The 17,062-nt window shown below is 29.3% G+C and overlaps 1 protein-coding gene across 2 annotated transcripts in view; it reads left to right on the top strand.

Moving 5' to 3' along the window:
- LOC145296039 (diacylglycerol kinase theta-like) overlaps positions 1–17,062 on the top strand; it is a 1,210,689-nt gene that overhangs the window by 984,956 nt on the left and 208,671 nt on the right. For both annotated transcript variants that reach the window (XM_080142083.1, XM_080142084.1), the window contains 4 exons: positions 6,501–6,611; positions 10,044–10,194; positions 10,937–11,094; positions 12,786–12,940. In XM_080142083.1, coding sequence (XP_079998209.1) covers positions 6,501–6,611; positions 10,044–10,194; positions 10,937–11,094; positions 12,786–12,940 — 575 coding nt within the window. The remainder of the gene's footprint in view (positions 1–6,500; positions 6,612–10,043; positions 10,195–10,936; positions 11,095–12,785; positions 12,941–17,062) is intronic.

Genomic DNA, 17,062 nt, shown 5'->3' with positions numbered 1-17,062 from the left:
GTTTAATGCCTTATTGTTTAAAATATCCATTCATAATAAATTTTAAAAAGTTTTATGTCTAGTAGTTTACAACATCCATTCATAATAATTTTTTTAAAGTGATGTTTAAAATATCGATTTAAAACAATTGTTTAAAAAAGTTTAGTGCCTAATAGTTTAAAATATCCAATCATAATAATTTTTAAAGTTTCATGCCTAATAGCTTAAAATATACATTCATAATAAAATTTAAAAAGTTTAGTGCCTAATAGTTTAAAATATCCATTCATAATAATTTTTTAAAAAGTTTAGTGAATAATAGTTTAAAATATCCATTTATAATAAATTTTAAAAAGTTTAGCGCATAATCGTTTAAAATATCCATTCATAATAAATTTTAAAAAGTTTATTATGTAATAGTTAAAAATATCCATTCATAATAAATTTTAAAATGTTTAGAGCGTAATAGGTTAAAATATCGATTAAAAACAATTTTTTAAAAAGTTTAGTGCCTAATAGTTAAATTATCCATTCATAATACATTTTAAAAAGTTTAGTACATAATAGTTTAAAATATCCATTCATAATAAATTATAAAAGTTAAGTGCCTAATAGTTTAAAATATCCATTCTTAATAAATAAAAAAATGTTTATTGCATAATAGTTTAAAATATCCATTCGTAATAAATTTTAAAATGTTTATTGCATAATAGTTTAAAATATCCATTCATAATAAATCTTAAGAAGTTTAGTGCCAAGTAGTTTACACCATCCTTTCATAACAATTTTTAAAAAGTTTAGTGCATAATAGTTTAAAATATCGATTCAAAAAAATTTTTTTAAAAAGTTTAGTTCCTAATAGTTTACAACATAACAATTATTGTAAAGTTTAGTGCATAATAGTTTAAAATATGGATTCAACACAATGTTTTAAAAAGTTTAGTTCCTAATAACATAGCAATTGTTTTAAAGTTTAGTGCGTAATCATTTAAAATATCGATTCAAAACAATTTTTTTAAAAAGTTTAGTGCATATTTAAAATATCCATTCATAAAAATTTTTCAAAAGTTTAATGCATAATAGTTTAAAATATCCATCCATAATAAATTTTAAAAAGTTTAGTGCCTAATCGTTTAAAACATAACAGTTTTTTAAAGTTTAGTGCGTAATCGTTTAAATTATCGATTCAAAACAATTTTTTTAAAAAGTTTAGTCAATAATAGTTTAAAATATCCATTCATAATAGATATTAAAAGTTTAGTGCGTAATAGTTTAAAATATACATTCATAGTAATTTTTAAAAAGTTTGGCACATAATTCATAATAAATTTTAAAAGTTTAGCGCCTAATAGTTTAAAATATCCATTGATAATAAATTTTGAAAAGTGTAGTGCGTAATAGTTTAGAATATCCAGTCAAAACATATTTTTAAATGCTTAGTGCATAATAGCTTAAAATATCCATTATAATAAATATTAAAAAGTTCAGTGCGTAATAGTTTAAAATATCCGTTCATAATGAATTTTAAAAAGTTTAGTGCGTAATAGTTTAAAATATTCATTCATAAAATTTTTATTAAAGTTTAGTGCGTAATTGTTGAAAATATCCATTCATAATAAATTTTAAAACGTTTTGTGCCTAATATTTTAAAATATCAATTCATAATAAATTTTAAAAGGTTTTGTGCAGTATAGTTTAAAATATCCATTCATAATAAATCTTAAAAAGTGTAGTGCCTAATAGTTTAAAATATCCATTCATAATAAATCTTAAAAAGTGTAGTGCATAATAGTTTAAATATCCATTCATAATAAATGTTAAAAAGTGTAGTGCATAATAGTTTAAAATATCCATTCATAATAAATTTTAAAAAGTGTAGTGCGTAATAGTTTAAATATTCAGTGATAATAAATTTTAAAAAGTGTAGTGCCTAATAGTTTAAAATATCCATTCATAAAAAAATTTTAAAAAGTGTAGTGCATAATAGTTTAAATATTCATTCATAATAAATGTTAAAAAGTGTAGTGCATAATAGTTTAAAATATCCATTCATAATAAATTTTAAAAAGTGTAGTGCGTAATAGTTTAAATATTCAGTGATAATAAATTTTAAAAGGTGTAGTGCCTAATAGTTTAAAATATCCATTCATAAAAAAATTTTAAAAAGTGTAGTGCATAATAGTTTAAAATATCCATTCATAATAAATTTTAAAAAGTGTAGTGCGTAATAGTTTAAATATTCAGTGATAATAACTTTTAAAAAGTGTAGTGCGTAATAGTTTAAATATTCAGTGATAATAACTTTTAAAAAGTGTAGTGCGTAATAGTTTAAATATTCAGTGATAATAACTTTTAAAAAGTGTAGTGCGTAATAGTTTAAATATTCAGTGATAATAAATTTTAAAAAGTGTAGTGCATAATAGTTTAAATATTCAGTGATAATAAATTTTAAAAAGTGTAGTGCGTAATAGTTTAAATATTCAGTGATAATAAATTTTAAAAAGTGTAGTGCGTAATAGTTTAAATATTCAGTGATAATAAATTTTAAAAAGTGTAGTGCGTAATAGTTTAAATATTCAGTGATAATAAATTTTAAAAAGTGTAGTGCGTAATAGTTTAAATATTCAGTGATAATAAATTTTAAAAAGTGTAGTGCGTAATAGTTTAAATATTCAGTGATAATAAATTTTAAAAAGTGTAGTGCGTAATAGTTTAAATATTCAGTGATAATAAATTTTAAAAAGTGTAGTGCGTAATAGTTTAGAATATCCATTCATAATAAATTTTAAAAAGTGTAGTGCATAATAGTTTAAATATTCAGTGATAATAAATTTTAAAAAGTGTAGTGCGTAATAGTTTAAATATTCAGTGATAATAAATTTTAAAAAGTGTAGTGCGTAATAGTTTAAATATTCAGTGATAATAAATTTTAAAAAGTGTAGTGCGTAATAGTTTAAATATTCAGTGATAATAAATTTTAAAAAGTGTAGTGCGTAATAGTTTAAATATTCAGTGATAATAAATTTTAAAAAGTGTAGTGCGTAATAGTTTAGAATATCCATTCATAATAAATTTTAAAAAGTGTAGTGCATAATAGTTTAAATATTCAGTGATAATAAATTTTAAAAAGTGTAGTGCGTAATAGTTTAAATATTCAGTGATAATAAATTTTAAAAAGTGTAGTGCATAATAGTTTAAATATTCAGTGATAATAAATTTTAAAAAGTGTAGTGCGTAATAGTTTAAATATTCAGTGATAATAACTTTTAAAAAGTGTAGTGCGTAATAGTTTAAATATTCAGTGATAATAAATTTTAAAAAGTGTAGTGCGTAATAGTTTAAATATTCAGTGATAATAAATTTTAAAAAGTGTAGTGCGTAATAGTTTAAATATTCAGTGATAATAAATTTTAAAAAGTGTAGTGCGTAATAGTTTAAATATTCAGTGATAATAAATTTTAAAAAGTGTAGTGCGTAATAGTTTAAATATTCAGTGATAATAAATTTTAAAAAGTGTAGTGCGTAATAGTTTAAATATTCAGTGATAATAAATTTTAAAAAGTGTAGTGCGTAATAGTTTAAATATTCAGTGATAATAAATTTTAAAAAGTGTAGTGCGTAATAGTTTAGAATATCCATTCATAATAAATTTTAAAAAGTGTAGTGCATAATAGTTTAAATATTCAGTGATAATAAATTTTAAAAAGTGTAGTGCGTAATAGTTTAAATATTCAGTGATAATAAATTTTAAAAAGTGTAGTGCGTAATAGTTTAAATATTCAGTGATAATAAATTTTAAAAAGTGTAGTGCGTAATAGTTTAAATATTCAGTGATAATAAATTTTAAAAAGTGTAGTGCGTAATAGTTTAGAATATCCATTCATAATAAATTTTAAAAAGTGTAGTGCGTAATAGTTTTAATATTCAGTGATAATAAATTTTAAAAAGTGTAGTGCGTAATAGTTTAAATATTCAGTGATAATAAATTTTAAAAAGTGTAGTGCGTAATAGTTTAAATATTCAGTGATAATAAATTTTAAAAAGTGTAGTGCGTAATAGTTTAGAATATCCATTCATAATAAATTTTAAAAAGTGTAGTGCGTAATAGTTTAAATAGTCAGTGATAATAAATTTTAAAAAGTGTAGTGCGTAATAGTTTAAATATTCGGTGATAATAAATTTTAAAAAGTGTAGTGCGTAATAGTATAGAATATCCATTCATAATAAATTTTAAAAAGTGTAGTGCGTAATAGTTTTAATATTCAGTGATAATAAATTTTAAAAAGTATAGTGCGTAATAGTTTAAATATTCAGTGATAATAAATTTTAAAAAGTGTAGTGCGTAATAGTTTAGAATATCCATTCATAATAAATTTTAAAAAGTGTAGTGCGTAATAGTTTAAATATTCAGTGATAATAACTTTTAAAAAGTGTAGTGCGTAATAGTTTAGAATATCCATTCATAATAAATTTTAAAAAGTGTAGTGCGTAATAGTTTAGAATATCCATTCATAATAAATTTTAAAAAGTGTAGTGCGTAATAGTTTAAATATTCAGTGATAATAAATTTTAAAAAGTGTAGTGCGTAATAGTTTAGAATATCCATTCATAATAAATTTTAAAAAGTGTAGTGCGTAATAGTTTAAATATTCAGTGATAATAACTTTTAAAAAGTGTAGTGCGTAATAGTTTAAATATTCAGTGATAATAACTTTTAAAAAGTGTAGTGCATAATAGTTTAAATATTCAGTGATAATAAATTTTAAAAAGTGTAGTGCGTAATAGTTTAGAATATCCATTCATAATAAATTTTAAAAAGTGTAGTGCGTAATAGTTTAAATATTCAGTGATAATAACTTTTAAAAAGTGTAGTGCATAATAGTTTAAATATTCAGTGATAATAAATTTTAAAAAGTGTAGTGCGTAATAGTTTAGAATATCCATACATAATAACTTTTAAAAAGTGTAGTGCATAATAGTTTAAATATTCAGTGATAATAAATTTTAAAAAGTGTAGTGCGTAATAGTTTAAATATTCAGTGATAATAAATTTTAAAAAGTGTAGTGCGTAATAGTTTAGAATATCCATTCATAATAAATTTTAAAAAGTGTAGTGCGTAATAGTTTAAATATTCAGTGATAATAACTTTTAAAAAGTGTAGTGCGTAATAGTTTAAATATTCAGTGATAATAACTTTTAAAAAGTGTAGTGCGTAATAGTTTTAATATTCAGTGATAATAACTTTTAAAAAGTGTAGTGCATAATAGTTTAAATATTCAGTGATAATAAATTTTAAAAAGTGTAGTGCGTAATAGTTTAGAATATCCATTTATAAAAAATTTCATAAAGTTTAGTGTGTAAAAGTTAATAATCTCCATCAGTAATTAATTTTAAAAAGTGTATTGCATACCAGTAAAAAATTTCTGTTCTGTAATAGATTTTAAAATGTTTAAGGCATACCAGTATGAAATCCCTATTCATAATAAATTTTAAAAAGTTTATTGCATACCAGTTGAAAATCTCCACTCATAATGAATTTGAACAAGTGAAGCATGCATGGTCCCCCATGAGTGCACAGTGAATGAAGCATAAAAAAATTACCAAGTTTTGCACTGCTCCCCCCGCCCCACCCCGCAATGAAAAATGAACAAACGGTGCAGTTTTAGGCCATAACATGTAAATTTGAGTTCTGCACTATGCAAAAAAAGAAATGACCAAGTCCATCATTTGCCGCCCTCCCTCCCATTTAGCCCCAAATGTCCCCAAGGCCTTAATATATGTAGATTTGAGTTCAACACCATGCAAAACTACTAAATAGACATACACATAAAATTTTGGACAAATATGGTAAAATAGTCCCAAAAATGAAGTTTTTTTATTAGCCCTGAAAGAGCCTTTGAGGGACACCCAAGAGTTATCGTGAAGTATAGACAAACAAAATTATATAGAAATCAGTTAGTTACAACTTTTCAGAAAGTTTTATAAAAATCCAGGGCATCACTTTTTTAATAAGCACTAAAGTGTTAATTTTAGTCATTTTAACCTGAAAGGCACCCCTTGGGGGGGGGGACCAGTTTCCCCGACAAATCCATTGTGTCACTTTTTTACTCATATCATGTTTAATGTTTGTGCAAAATTTGCAAAAATTCCAAGGCATAGTTATTGAGAAAAGTGCGGATAGATGAACGGGTGAACAGACGAACGGACAAGAGTGAATTTACAGGTCCACCCACCTTTTGTCGGGGGACCAAAAAGTTTATGGCATAACAGTTGAAAATCTCTATTTGTAATAAATTCATTAAAGTTTATGGTTTACCAGCTGAAAATTTGCATAATGTGATTGATTTTTTAAAATGAAAAACCTCGATTTGTAATAGATTAAAAAAATTCATTGCATACCAGTTGAATATCTTTAATTATTGAATTCTGAAATGTGTTGAAGCTGTTTTGAATTGTTGCTTAAAAGGGGGAAAAAATTGACTTTATATTTTTTTCCTTCATATTTTCTTTATCTTATCAGAAAAACCCTGAAAAATATAATTTAATCGAAGTTTTGCTTGACAAAGGAGTTGCAGAACGGATGTTAGATCGACAAGAACGCCCTTGGGATCTTATTCAGCAAGCTCGTAAAGTGAGTTATTTTCAAATTTTTGTTTCTCCTTGTAGACAAGAAAGATCAGTTTGCTTATAAATGTATAAAGAATTTTTGTTTCTCCTCGTAGACAAGAAAGATCAGTTTGCTTGTAAATGTATAAAGAATTTTTGTTTCTCCTCGTAGACAAGAAAGATCAGTTTGCTTGTAAATGTATAAAGAATTTCTGTTGCCATTAATTGATCTCGCCCATTAGCCAAAGGGCTTTTTTATGTTTGGAAGACAGGATCTTGCATAGACCTACAAAACCAAGTAGAATTATATTTCCTAGTTTTTCTAAGGACCTATGCAAACAAGATATTTGTGCAGCTTTCAAACATCACTGATTTTCTGTACATTTTCCCCAATATCTCATCTGTTTCTCACTTGTCCTAAATTCACACTGTGCTGCCAAATTGTTTCTGTTTTCAATTTGGAAGACATTATTATCATTTTAGGCATTGTTCACTTTTTGTGAATTTTTGTTCTTATAATAGCTATAAATCTAAGAACAAAATCATATATTAGTAATAAACTAAGACATTTAAATAAACAAACAATAATGTTTTCGTTGCCTTTAAATATGACAACTAAATTGGCCCTCTTTATTTGGCTGAATTGTGTTGTTTAACGTGTAAGTCATGTTATCATTCTTACAACATGTGTCAACAACATTTAAATACAGTGGAACGATAAAATTGTCGCTCTGGAAAAGACAACATGATTTCATTTCCATTTGATGAAAACAGTTTTCTTTTTTTGTTGCAGACCATCTACTAGTTGGCCAGTTGTGTACAACTCTCAAGAGCAATAGAAGCTTTCTATCATGTTTGAAAGTGACACAATGTTTAACAAGCGAGTTCGAAGATGCACCGCTGTACAACTCATGCTCTCTACCGATCCAATTTATGACAACAGGACCATTGCCAGCACCCTCAAAATGCAAATCCGGATAGTTCAACACCTGAGGATACAGCTCAACAAAGTTTCCAGCTATAGTTATGGTCTTTGACGTGGTTTCAAATGAAAGTTACATCATGCCACCTCACATCTTTTCAGTTGGCTTGAAAGTCAACACCAAAGTGTACCTGAATGTTCTGAAGAGTGTGGATCCCCTGGCACAATCAAGTGGTTACTGACACACCTTGGGTCTGGCAGCAGGACTCGGCGCCAGTGCATAAATCCAAAGAGACCCAGGTTATGAGTTTGTATCCTTCTTCACTGGTCCCCCTCCTCCCCTGATCTGAACCCACTGGACTACTTTGTTTGATCATACGTTGAGAATATCACCAACATAACTCCTCAAAATACCAAAGCTAGCTTTATCGTCACCATCTGCTGAGTATACGCCAAGCTCCCACCAGCGCTTGTGGAAAAGGTATGCTCCCAGTTCCGGACTCATATCAAGGCAGTGATTGAGGCTGAATAGATGTCAGTTCAACTAAATAATCAAGTTACCTGAATTGATTTTTTTCAATAAAAGTTTGAAAATAAAGTTGTAGTGTTGTTTTCTTTAGGGTGACAATTTTATCATTCCACCCTGTACATTGTATATCTTATGCAACCATTCCTGCCCATTGATGGACTCTTCCAAATCCTATATGAATTGAGAGCCAGGTACTCTTGTGGATATTGGATACTCTGCCAGTATTCAGCTGATAAGTAAACTTAGTTTATGTCACCACTTTTCTCTGTATCTTGTTCCTTTTTTTTCAATATATCTTTAAACTTATACTGTATTCCAAATTGTCTTTTCATGGTCCCAACCTGGGTCCATATCAATAAATGTGTAAGCAAATAAAATGTTGCACATATGTTGTAATTTTTACACGTCATCTGAAGACATTTTGTGTCATGTTTTCACACGTGCTACAAACTGAATAACAGATGGGACAATGCAAAGGTAGAAAACAAAATAATATATTGATAACAATATCCATAGGATTGATTAGATGACGCCATCTTGTGTGTGTCTGTGTCTGTGTGCTGATGTTATTGTCCATGTAAATCTCTTATTTTGGTTGTATTTAACCCTAGTTAGACAAATTCAAGTGCCAGTCGTCATACTATTGAGCATAACACTGGTTTATTTTCATCCAAGAAAATGCTTCTAACAATTCTTAGTGGTTTAGAGACATGGTAGTTTTATAATGAGTGGGTTATGAGTGTGCTGATTAATTATTATTATAGTGAAATAAGATGGTGCAATACAACTAATCTGTCAAGCCTCTGAAATTCAGAGAGTGAGAAAATTAGTGTTACACCTGAATTATTAAATATTTGGCTTAGTTAAATATTTCATTATATTTTTTAAAATGAACTTTTTCATCAAACTTTCTAATTTATCATTGCTTTATTAGAAACTAGCGAGGGGTACCCAGTGTTGCCTGGGTGTTTGGAGGTGTGTGTGTGGAAACTCCGGGGGTGGGGAGGTTAAAAAAAAAAAAAAAGTAAGTATGAGGATCGAACCCGGAACCATTGAGGCAATTTATAAATTAAAGTGTGAAAAAAAAAAAAAAGTGCAACGTTAACCATTGCCCCACCGCGAGATGCTAACAGAAACACATTTGAATTTATTTAATTACTTGGATTTGGCAGGTGCCCATTTTAATGAGTTAATGAGGTCAAGTTTGACTGCGGGATTTTTATTTTCCCAAGATGTTATAGGAAAAAGACTAACCGACATGTGGCGAGCGACAAATGTTGAATATTTATCTTCCCAAAATCGAGCAAATTAAATAGACAGGCGAGTTTCGTTGTTAACTCTGAGATATTACGATTTATATGTGATATAAAAAGTTTTAAAAAGTTGTGAAGCGACCGACCGCTTCTCTGAAAAAAGCCTTTCGTAGACATACAAAAAAAGCGAACACACATACAAACATACATACATTTTCACTTCTATATTTATAGACTAGCAAGGGGTACCCGGCGTTGCCCGGGTGTTTGGAGGTGTGGGGGGAAGGGTTTAAATAAAAAAGTAAGTATGAGGATCGAACCCGAACCGTTGAGGCAAAGTTGTAAATTAAAGTGTGAAAAAAAAAAGTGTAACGTTAACCATTGCCCCACCGCGAGATGCTAACGGAAACACGTTTGAATTTATTACTTGGATTCAACAGGTGCCCGTTTTAATGAGTTAATGAGGTCAAGTTTGACTGCGGGATTTTTATTTTCCCAAGATGTTATAGCCTTTTGTAGACATACAGAAAAAGCGAACACACATACATACATACATTTTCGCTTTTATATTTATAGATTAAATACATGAGAAATGTGATGAATATAACATATTCTGAACAATGAAATTCACAGTTGCATGATCCACAATTATACATTCTGTTTAGTCTTTTTCATGTGAAATGTGTTGGGAAAAGCAATATTGGAGCTTAGCAGATTCTGAATTTTACTAATATTTAAATTTCTCTTGTATAGGATTCCCTTCGGCAGAATCGGATGACTCGATTCTACATTCAACAAATTGAAGATCCCCATGGCCCTAGTATTTCCTTGTTTGTTGGTAATTTACCAAGTAGTTTGTCTCAACGCCAATATGAGAAAATTCTTCTTGATATCATCGGCCCAGGTAAATTTTTTATTTCATTCGTGTCCTAATCAGATATTTCACAATTTGTAACAGTCAGATTTGTTTAGTTAGAAAAACTAATAATAGCTTATCGCCTGTGCAGTGTATTAAACCAGCAGTGACAACAGTCGATATAAGACACACTCTCACAATCTTCTATCTTAGTTTTTTTTCTTTTCGCAATATTTTATCTATGTTCTTTTTCAACACCTTTTTTTCTTTAGTTTTTCTATCTAATGCATTTAATGAACCACTGTTTGGATATTTTTTTTTCTTCTATGGTCATTGTCTTGTAAAATAATTGGAGTGACATGAATAAGTAACCAGCAAAAGTAAGTTGTCAAGTCTCTTAGATTTTTAGTCTGCAAAGGAAGTAGATATGTTTAAAAAAGGGTTTGGGTGAAGAAAGCTAATATTGTACATTAGTATTGTGTAATATTGTACATTAGTATTGTGTAATATTGTACATTAGTATTGTGTAATAAAACTATGCTCAAAATTATTAAAATCCAAAGTGAAAGTATGTGCTATTTTTATTATATATGAACAAACAATTATGTACGAAGAGAAAGAGGGGGGGGGGAGTTGAAAAATCCTACAGTTTGTTTTATATTATTAAACTAGTTCAGGAGAAATATAAGATTATTGTTATTGGGTCATCTTCATCTAATTCTTAATTTTTTTTATTTTTGTTTTTTTTAAATATTTTTTTAAATAAATTGATTTCTTTTATTTTATTCAGAAAACAAGTGGCATTCATTTGATGTGATCTACTATGAATATGGTGCCCTGGTTCTGATTTATAACACAGCAGAGATAGCTAGCCGTTCATTCCATATTCTAAGAGATACTGTCTTTGATGATAAACAGTTGCTGGCAATGTTACTGCCAAATATTCAGGTACAATCAGTTTGATGTCAGTTTTTTTTTTAAACATTTTGATTTTAATTTTTCAGTTAGATTCAATTTATGTTGCTTGGTTTTTATATAAAAAAAAAACAATAAATAATAAAATAAAAGGTAAAATATCAGCATCTCAATTTCTATTTTTCTGTTCATTTTTGTGTGTTTAAAGGTTTTTGCATAATCTTTGTTTCTTTTTTAGTTTGCCAACATGTTCATAATAAATATAGTAGACTTTCAGACGGCTGCACAATGAAAGGCATTGATAAAACAACTAAAATGATCCAAACAACATAGACCGTAGTGAGAAAAGACTTTATGAACACCAAGTTTTCTCAGTCTGTGATGGGCTTTGGGTCAGGGTTTCCAGCAAAGTCTCCATCATGCCCTCTTAACATCTTCAAAAAGGGATTCATCTTCAAATCAAGTGGCTACAAAAAGTTGCTATCTACTAGCATTGACTGGAAAGGATGGCTGAGAAAATGCCATAAGTGCATTGTTATTTCTTATCAGACATGAATAAAGTTGGGGAGCTACATGTTTTTGTTTCGATTCTAGCTGATGGCACACAAGTCATATATGTATTTTTACTTTTGAAATCAATACTATATATATATAATGATTTGTGATTAATAGAGTATTGGCTCTGTAATAATAAATATGAAATCCGCATAAATTTAACTATCATATTTAAGCATATTTTATAACCAGGCAACATTGGGCGGCTTGCTAATACATACATACATATATATATATATATATATATATATATATATATACAGAGAGAGAGAGAGAGAGATAAAAAAGTAACAAACCAAATAAATTTAACTATTTTTGCTTTTTTAAAGTCAAATAAATGCGACAGAGACTTCTTGAATCAGCACTTATCTCAAATTCAAGCACAATTAAATAATGTGAAGGTTTCTATAATGTATCGCCATTAATAACTAAACTTCTATTAGATAATTAATTTAATTTAATTTTAGACACAGATTAACTCTCTCACACCATAGAAAACACCACCTATAATAATTAATACATATAATAATTAATACATATAATAATTAATACATATAATAATTAATACATATAATAATTAATACATATAATAATTAATACATATAATAATTAATACATATAATCGGTCAATAAATTACATAACAAAAATACACTTATTTCACTTCAGTTACGCATCCATATTTGAATTATAACAGACATATTTGTTCCAAAAGCATATCAATTGCATCATATTTTTTAAAATATATTAACGGTGATATGACATTATTAAAAAAATCTTATTCTCTTTCACAATGCTATGCTCCCCCACACATACACTTTTTTTTAAATTTCAAACGACTTTTTTCATTTCTGAAATAGAACAAAGTTATACATTTCATTACATCAAAAATATATTTTCAAATATTCTGTTGGTATTTTGTTTTCTTAATTTCATTTATCCAGAATAAACCTAGTGATGTGTTTGTCAATGTTTTGTCTTTATTGATCAACACATAACTTAGTTTGTTCCTTTTTTTATCTCTCGTTGAAATATTATTTCCATTGTTCTCAACATCATATATATATATATATATATATATATATATATATATATATATATATATATATAGTTTTTGATGAATGCTTACCCTATTGCGTAAAATAAATTCACATTTTCTTATCTATTCTAGCCACATATGATCCCTGATGATGGCGTACAGCCATTATTAGTATTTGTCAATGTGAAAAGTGGTGGTTGCCAGGGGACAGAACTCATCACTTCTTTCCGTAAGCTTTTGAATCCACATCAGGTCTTTAACTTGGAGGCGGGTGGCCCTCTACCTGGGTGAGTTATTTATAAAATCTGATTCTATGATTAATGTCAATAAAATATCTCTATATTTAATCAAATCGTATAAGTTAAGTTTTTTTAATCAACAAAATTATAATGATAAATTTGCTGTGTTCATTTTTTTTCAAGAAACCATTAAAAGTCTGCATTAAATTTTATTAAATGTATTTTATATTTTATACCAAATCTTTTGTTCATTCTATTTTTCTATTTATTCCATTTTGATTTTTAAAAATTAATAAGTATGTTCGAACAGTTATGAAGTTGGATTGTCACAATACCATAATTTTACTTCAGTATGATAGCATAAAAAAACTTAATACTTTTGATAACATAGAAAATGTTTCACATTTAATATCAAATATCAATGTTTATACATGATCCTTGATTACCATTTTTAAAGTCACGCTTTGATGTGTAGCGGCAATAAACTGAAAAAACTCAATGGAAATAACTGCTCTATCATTTTGAAGAGAATTTGCCCTTTGATTATTTCTTAGATAATAAAGGGTTGGAAAATTGATTACTGAGCCAGGTCCACTCTGCGCGAGCCTTTTCTAGTCTCACACAAAAACACACGTTCACATTTCAAGCTATATTACTTGTCGCATACATAGGCGCGCACGTCCACACACGCACATATATTCACGTTCGCGTACATACACTCACATTCATGTGTATACACACACACGCTAACATACGCACATACATGCACGCATGGACAATGTCACTTCCCCTTTCAAAGGAAATCCACACATGTGCAAAAGACCAACGGAAACATCTATAAAAGAAAGAGCAATAAGCGGCTTCTTCCTTTTAGGACCAGCTTTTGGAGCTGGTCGGTCTACGGACCGACAGCGTGCCTTTTCAGCACGCGCGTACCTCACACCACTTGCTACTATGTGGGACAAAAAACTAACAGACCGTACGTACACTTTATACGCTTTCTATCTCCATAACCTGGATTGACCTGTTCTCATCTTTCTCTCTCCACAAACTGGATTGACTTTCTCACTCTATCTCCCCTTTCGTTTTGGTCCATCAAAACAGACATGTGCGCGACGCTCTACTGAGCTTAACCCTCTCTTTCTACAGGCCGGCTTGCCACTTCACGTTTCTCTATTGCATTCCCCTTTCCTTCCACGCACGTAGTCGTCAATGGCTGAATAAACACGTGTACACCCAAGACTTTCATTTCTCAACAGAAAATAAACGACATGTTTATTTTATTCCAACATTTGAGTTCTTTGTTTCCTTCATTCAATTCATTTCATTGTGTTTTCTTGTAGCGAGTTTAGGGTTTATATATCCTGGTCTTCTACAACTCTGACTAGGGAGAAATGTTGAAGCTGACTTTCACAGGATTAATATGAATATAATAATTGATTTGAAACAAGTTAAAAATAATGCAGCTCTCGCATTATTGTTTTTTGTCTTTCATTCTGATTTTTTTTTTTCAGTGCTTTAAGTCAGCAGACTTCAGATATTAAGGAATTCCTGACAGCCTTAGCCCTGATCTCCTGATTGCATAGATGATACTGTGGCTGCTTTTGTTTCGAGTGAATGGCCACTCACTATTTTCTGTATCATCTTCATCATTTGAGGGTTAGGGTTTCTTATGAGGCAGATCTCTTACATGAAAAGATGTCCTGTTGACACTCACCAACTGCTACTGACCACTTCGGTTACATGTCCAGTTCTGGATTTAGTCATGCCCCTACTGCATCGAGTCTTAACTGGGGCAACATCCCCTATCTCATACCTTCTCTTAGTTATTGTGATTCAGGTGGAAGCATAACATGAACGCTTCTCGCCTGGATTGGCTGCCTATGCATCAGCTGATGCCATAAAAGGAGAGAGGTATTATAACATTATTGCAAGTCTTATGTCAAACTAGCAGGACCTGTTAAACGGTATTGCCTGGTGGAAGCATGATGGAGTCAGAACAGAATCGTTAAAGGACCCCCCCTCTCGAAAACAAATTAAAATATGGTTGTTGTTGGTAACCACTGCAGTCCCTGGAAAATAGCAGACACTGGTAGCTGTGGCTCAGATATAATAATTTGGCTTCCACTGTTTGGCATCTTTTTCCAGTGGCAGCTAGTGAAAACCATTGTCTGTGATTGTCAGCACTGTTGGTTACTGGCGATTAGTGTTGGTTTGGTGCGATAACCTGCATGTACTGGCCGATTATAAAGAAAGCATTTAATAACCCTTTAGATTGAGCAAAAACAGACGTAGATAACTGCCTTCTATTGAAGATAGTATGTTTCAAGTCAGACAGCATTTTTCTTCTCGGTATGCTGCACACATTTTTTTCTAAAAGTAGCTCTAGCACATTTTCTGAATGATAAAATACTCCACAGGAAGTAACAGTGGAAAGAAAACAAATATATAACTAATAATTTAATCATCAACAGGAATAAAAAATCCAATAAAGATCAAATATAGCATCATAAAAGTCTTGATAATCACTCCATAATCGAAAATTAATTATTGGTACCCATAAAAGAAAAGTTGTTTTTTTTTAGGGCCGTTTTGGAATGCCAGGGAAGAGTGGTGTAGGTATTTTGTGGATATTTACATTTTCAAACCAATGCTGGTTACATTTTGAGTGCGTTCTGTGTGTGCAAGGAAAGAGCAATATGTGTTTCATTACATTTTATGTTACGTGTGCGCAACGAGTTAGCTATGCATGTTAAAATGTCAATAATTCTGAAACATTTTCTTAAACTCACTGTAGCAAAAATTTTAGGGTTCCAAGATTTCATGTTTAAATTTTGAGCGATTATCAAGACTTCAAAGAAGTTGTATATGTATTTTAGCAGAATTGCATCGTATGTTGAATTTGATTTTATGTTTGTGTAATTATCAAGTGTTAAAAGACTATGTCTATTTTGTTTTTAGTTATACATGTTGTTAATATGCTGAATTGTTCAAAATAAGTTGCTAGTATTTATGAAACCTTAGGAAATTTGAAGGTTTCCAGTAGTTAAATTTATGTTTTTGAGTGATTATTATGTTTGTATTTGTTCTTTTAGCACCATTGCGTTTTGTAGGGAAGTCGTATTATTTGGATCCATCAGACTACTGTTCTTATATTGAGTATCATTTTCACAATGTTTCAGTCAATGTAACCTCCAAACTTCTTCAGGTGTATCTTGTCGAACTCAAGAATGTTTTTGTCGAACTCGGGAATTCGGAGAGAATTCTCAGAGTTGAACTCGGTCTACTTAGTAATTGGTTATCTTGCAGCTGCTTCTTTGAGTCATCAATCTCCACCTTCTTTGTCTATAATTTTTACTTTGTCTTATTAACTAGACCTAGTATATAATTTAATATGATATGGAAATTGTTAATTATAAACAAAGATAATATATACAAGTAATAAGTAAAAACATTAATATATATAACTATACAGTAATATATAGTAATAAATAGTGATATTTACAACTAGAAATAAAAGAGGTTTAAAGTTCCTAACATTTGTACTAGAATTATTCGCAAGGACCCGTGGCGCAATGTTTAAAGTACTTGGAAAAATCAATTGTAAAAAGTGATATCGATGGTTCGATCCTCAGTGTGTGCGACCATAAAATACAATTGCAAATTATTTAGGACCTCTATCCACTCATGGCTGACGGAACAAGAGTATGCTAAAGTAAATAAAGGGTTCCGCTTGAAATTCCATCCAAATTTCCGAGTTTGACAAAAACATTCCAGAGTTCGACAAGATACACCTGAAGAAGGTTGGAGGTTACATCGACCGAAACGAAATGTGAAAATAACACTCAAGATGAGAACGGTAGTCTAATGAATCCAAATAATGCGAATAACTAATCCTCATCTCAAAAATTCAGAAACCTGTAGAAAGGTGTTTTTTTTTTTTTTACAGCATTTGTTAATAATTTGTTAGGTGAAAGCCTGCAATAGTTGCAAAACACTATCTCCTCCTCACGTTTGTAATGGGTTTCTAAATAATCACATGATTTATTCATTGCACTTCAGTAAATGTATAAAGCCAAAAAGAATATAATGAATGTCCAAAGAGGAAAAATACAAAAATATAAAGAAAAAAAATAACTGAACATTATTCATCAAACCGTGGCATATATG

Source organism: Euprymna scolopes, chromosome 16, assembly GCF_053919585.1.
Source record: "Euprymna scolopes isolate OS-2025 chromosome 16, ASM5391958v1, whole genome shotgun sequence".
Taxonomy (NCBI): Eukaryota; Metazoa; Mollusca; class Cephalopoda; order Sepiida; family Sepiolidae; genus Euprymna; species Euprymna scolopes.
The sequence above is the reverse complement of the archived record's forward strand: the minus strand, read 5'-3'. Positions and strand labels throughout refer to the sequence as shown.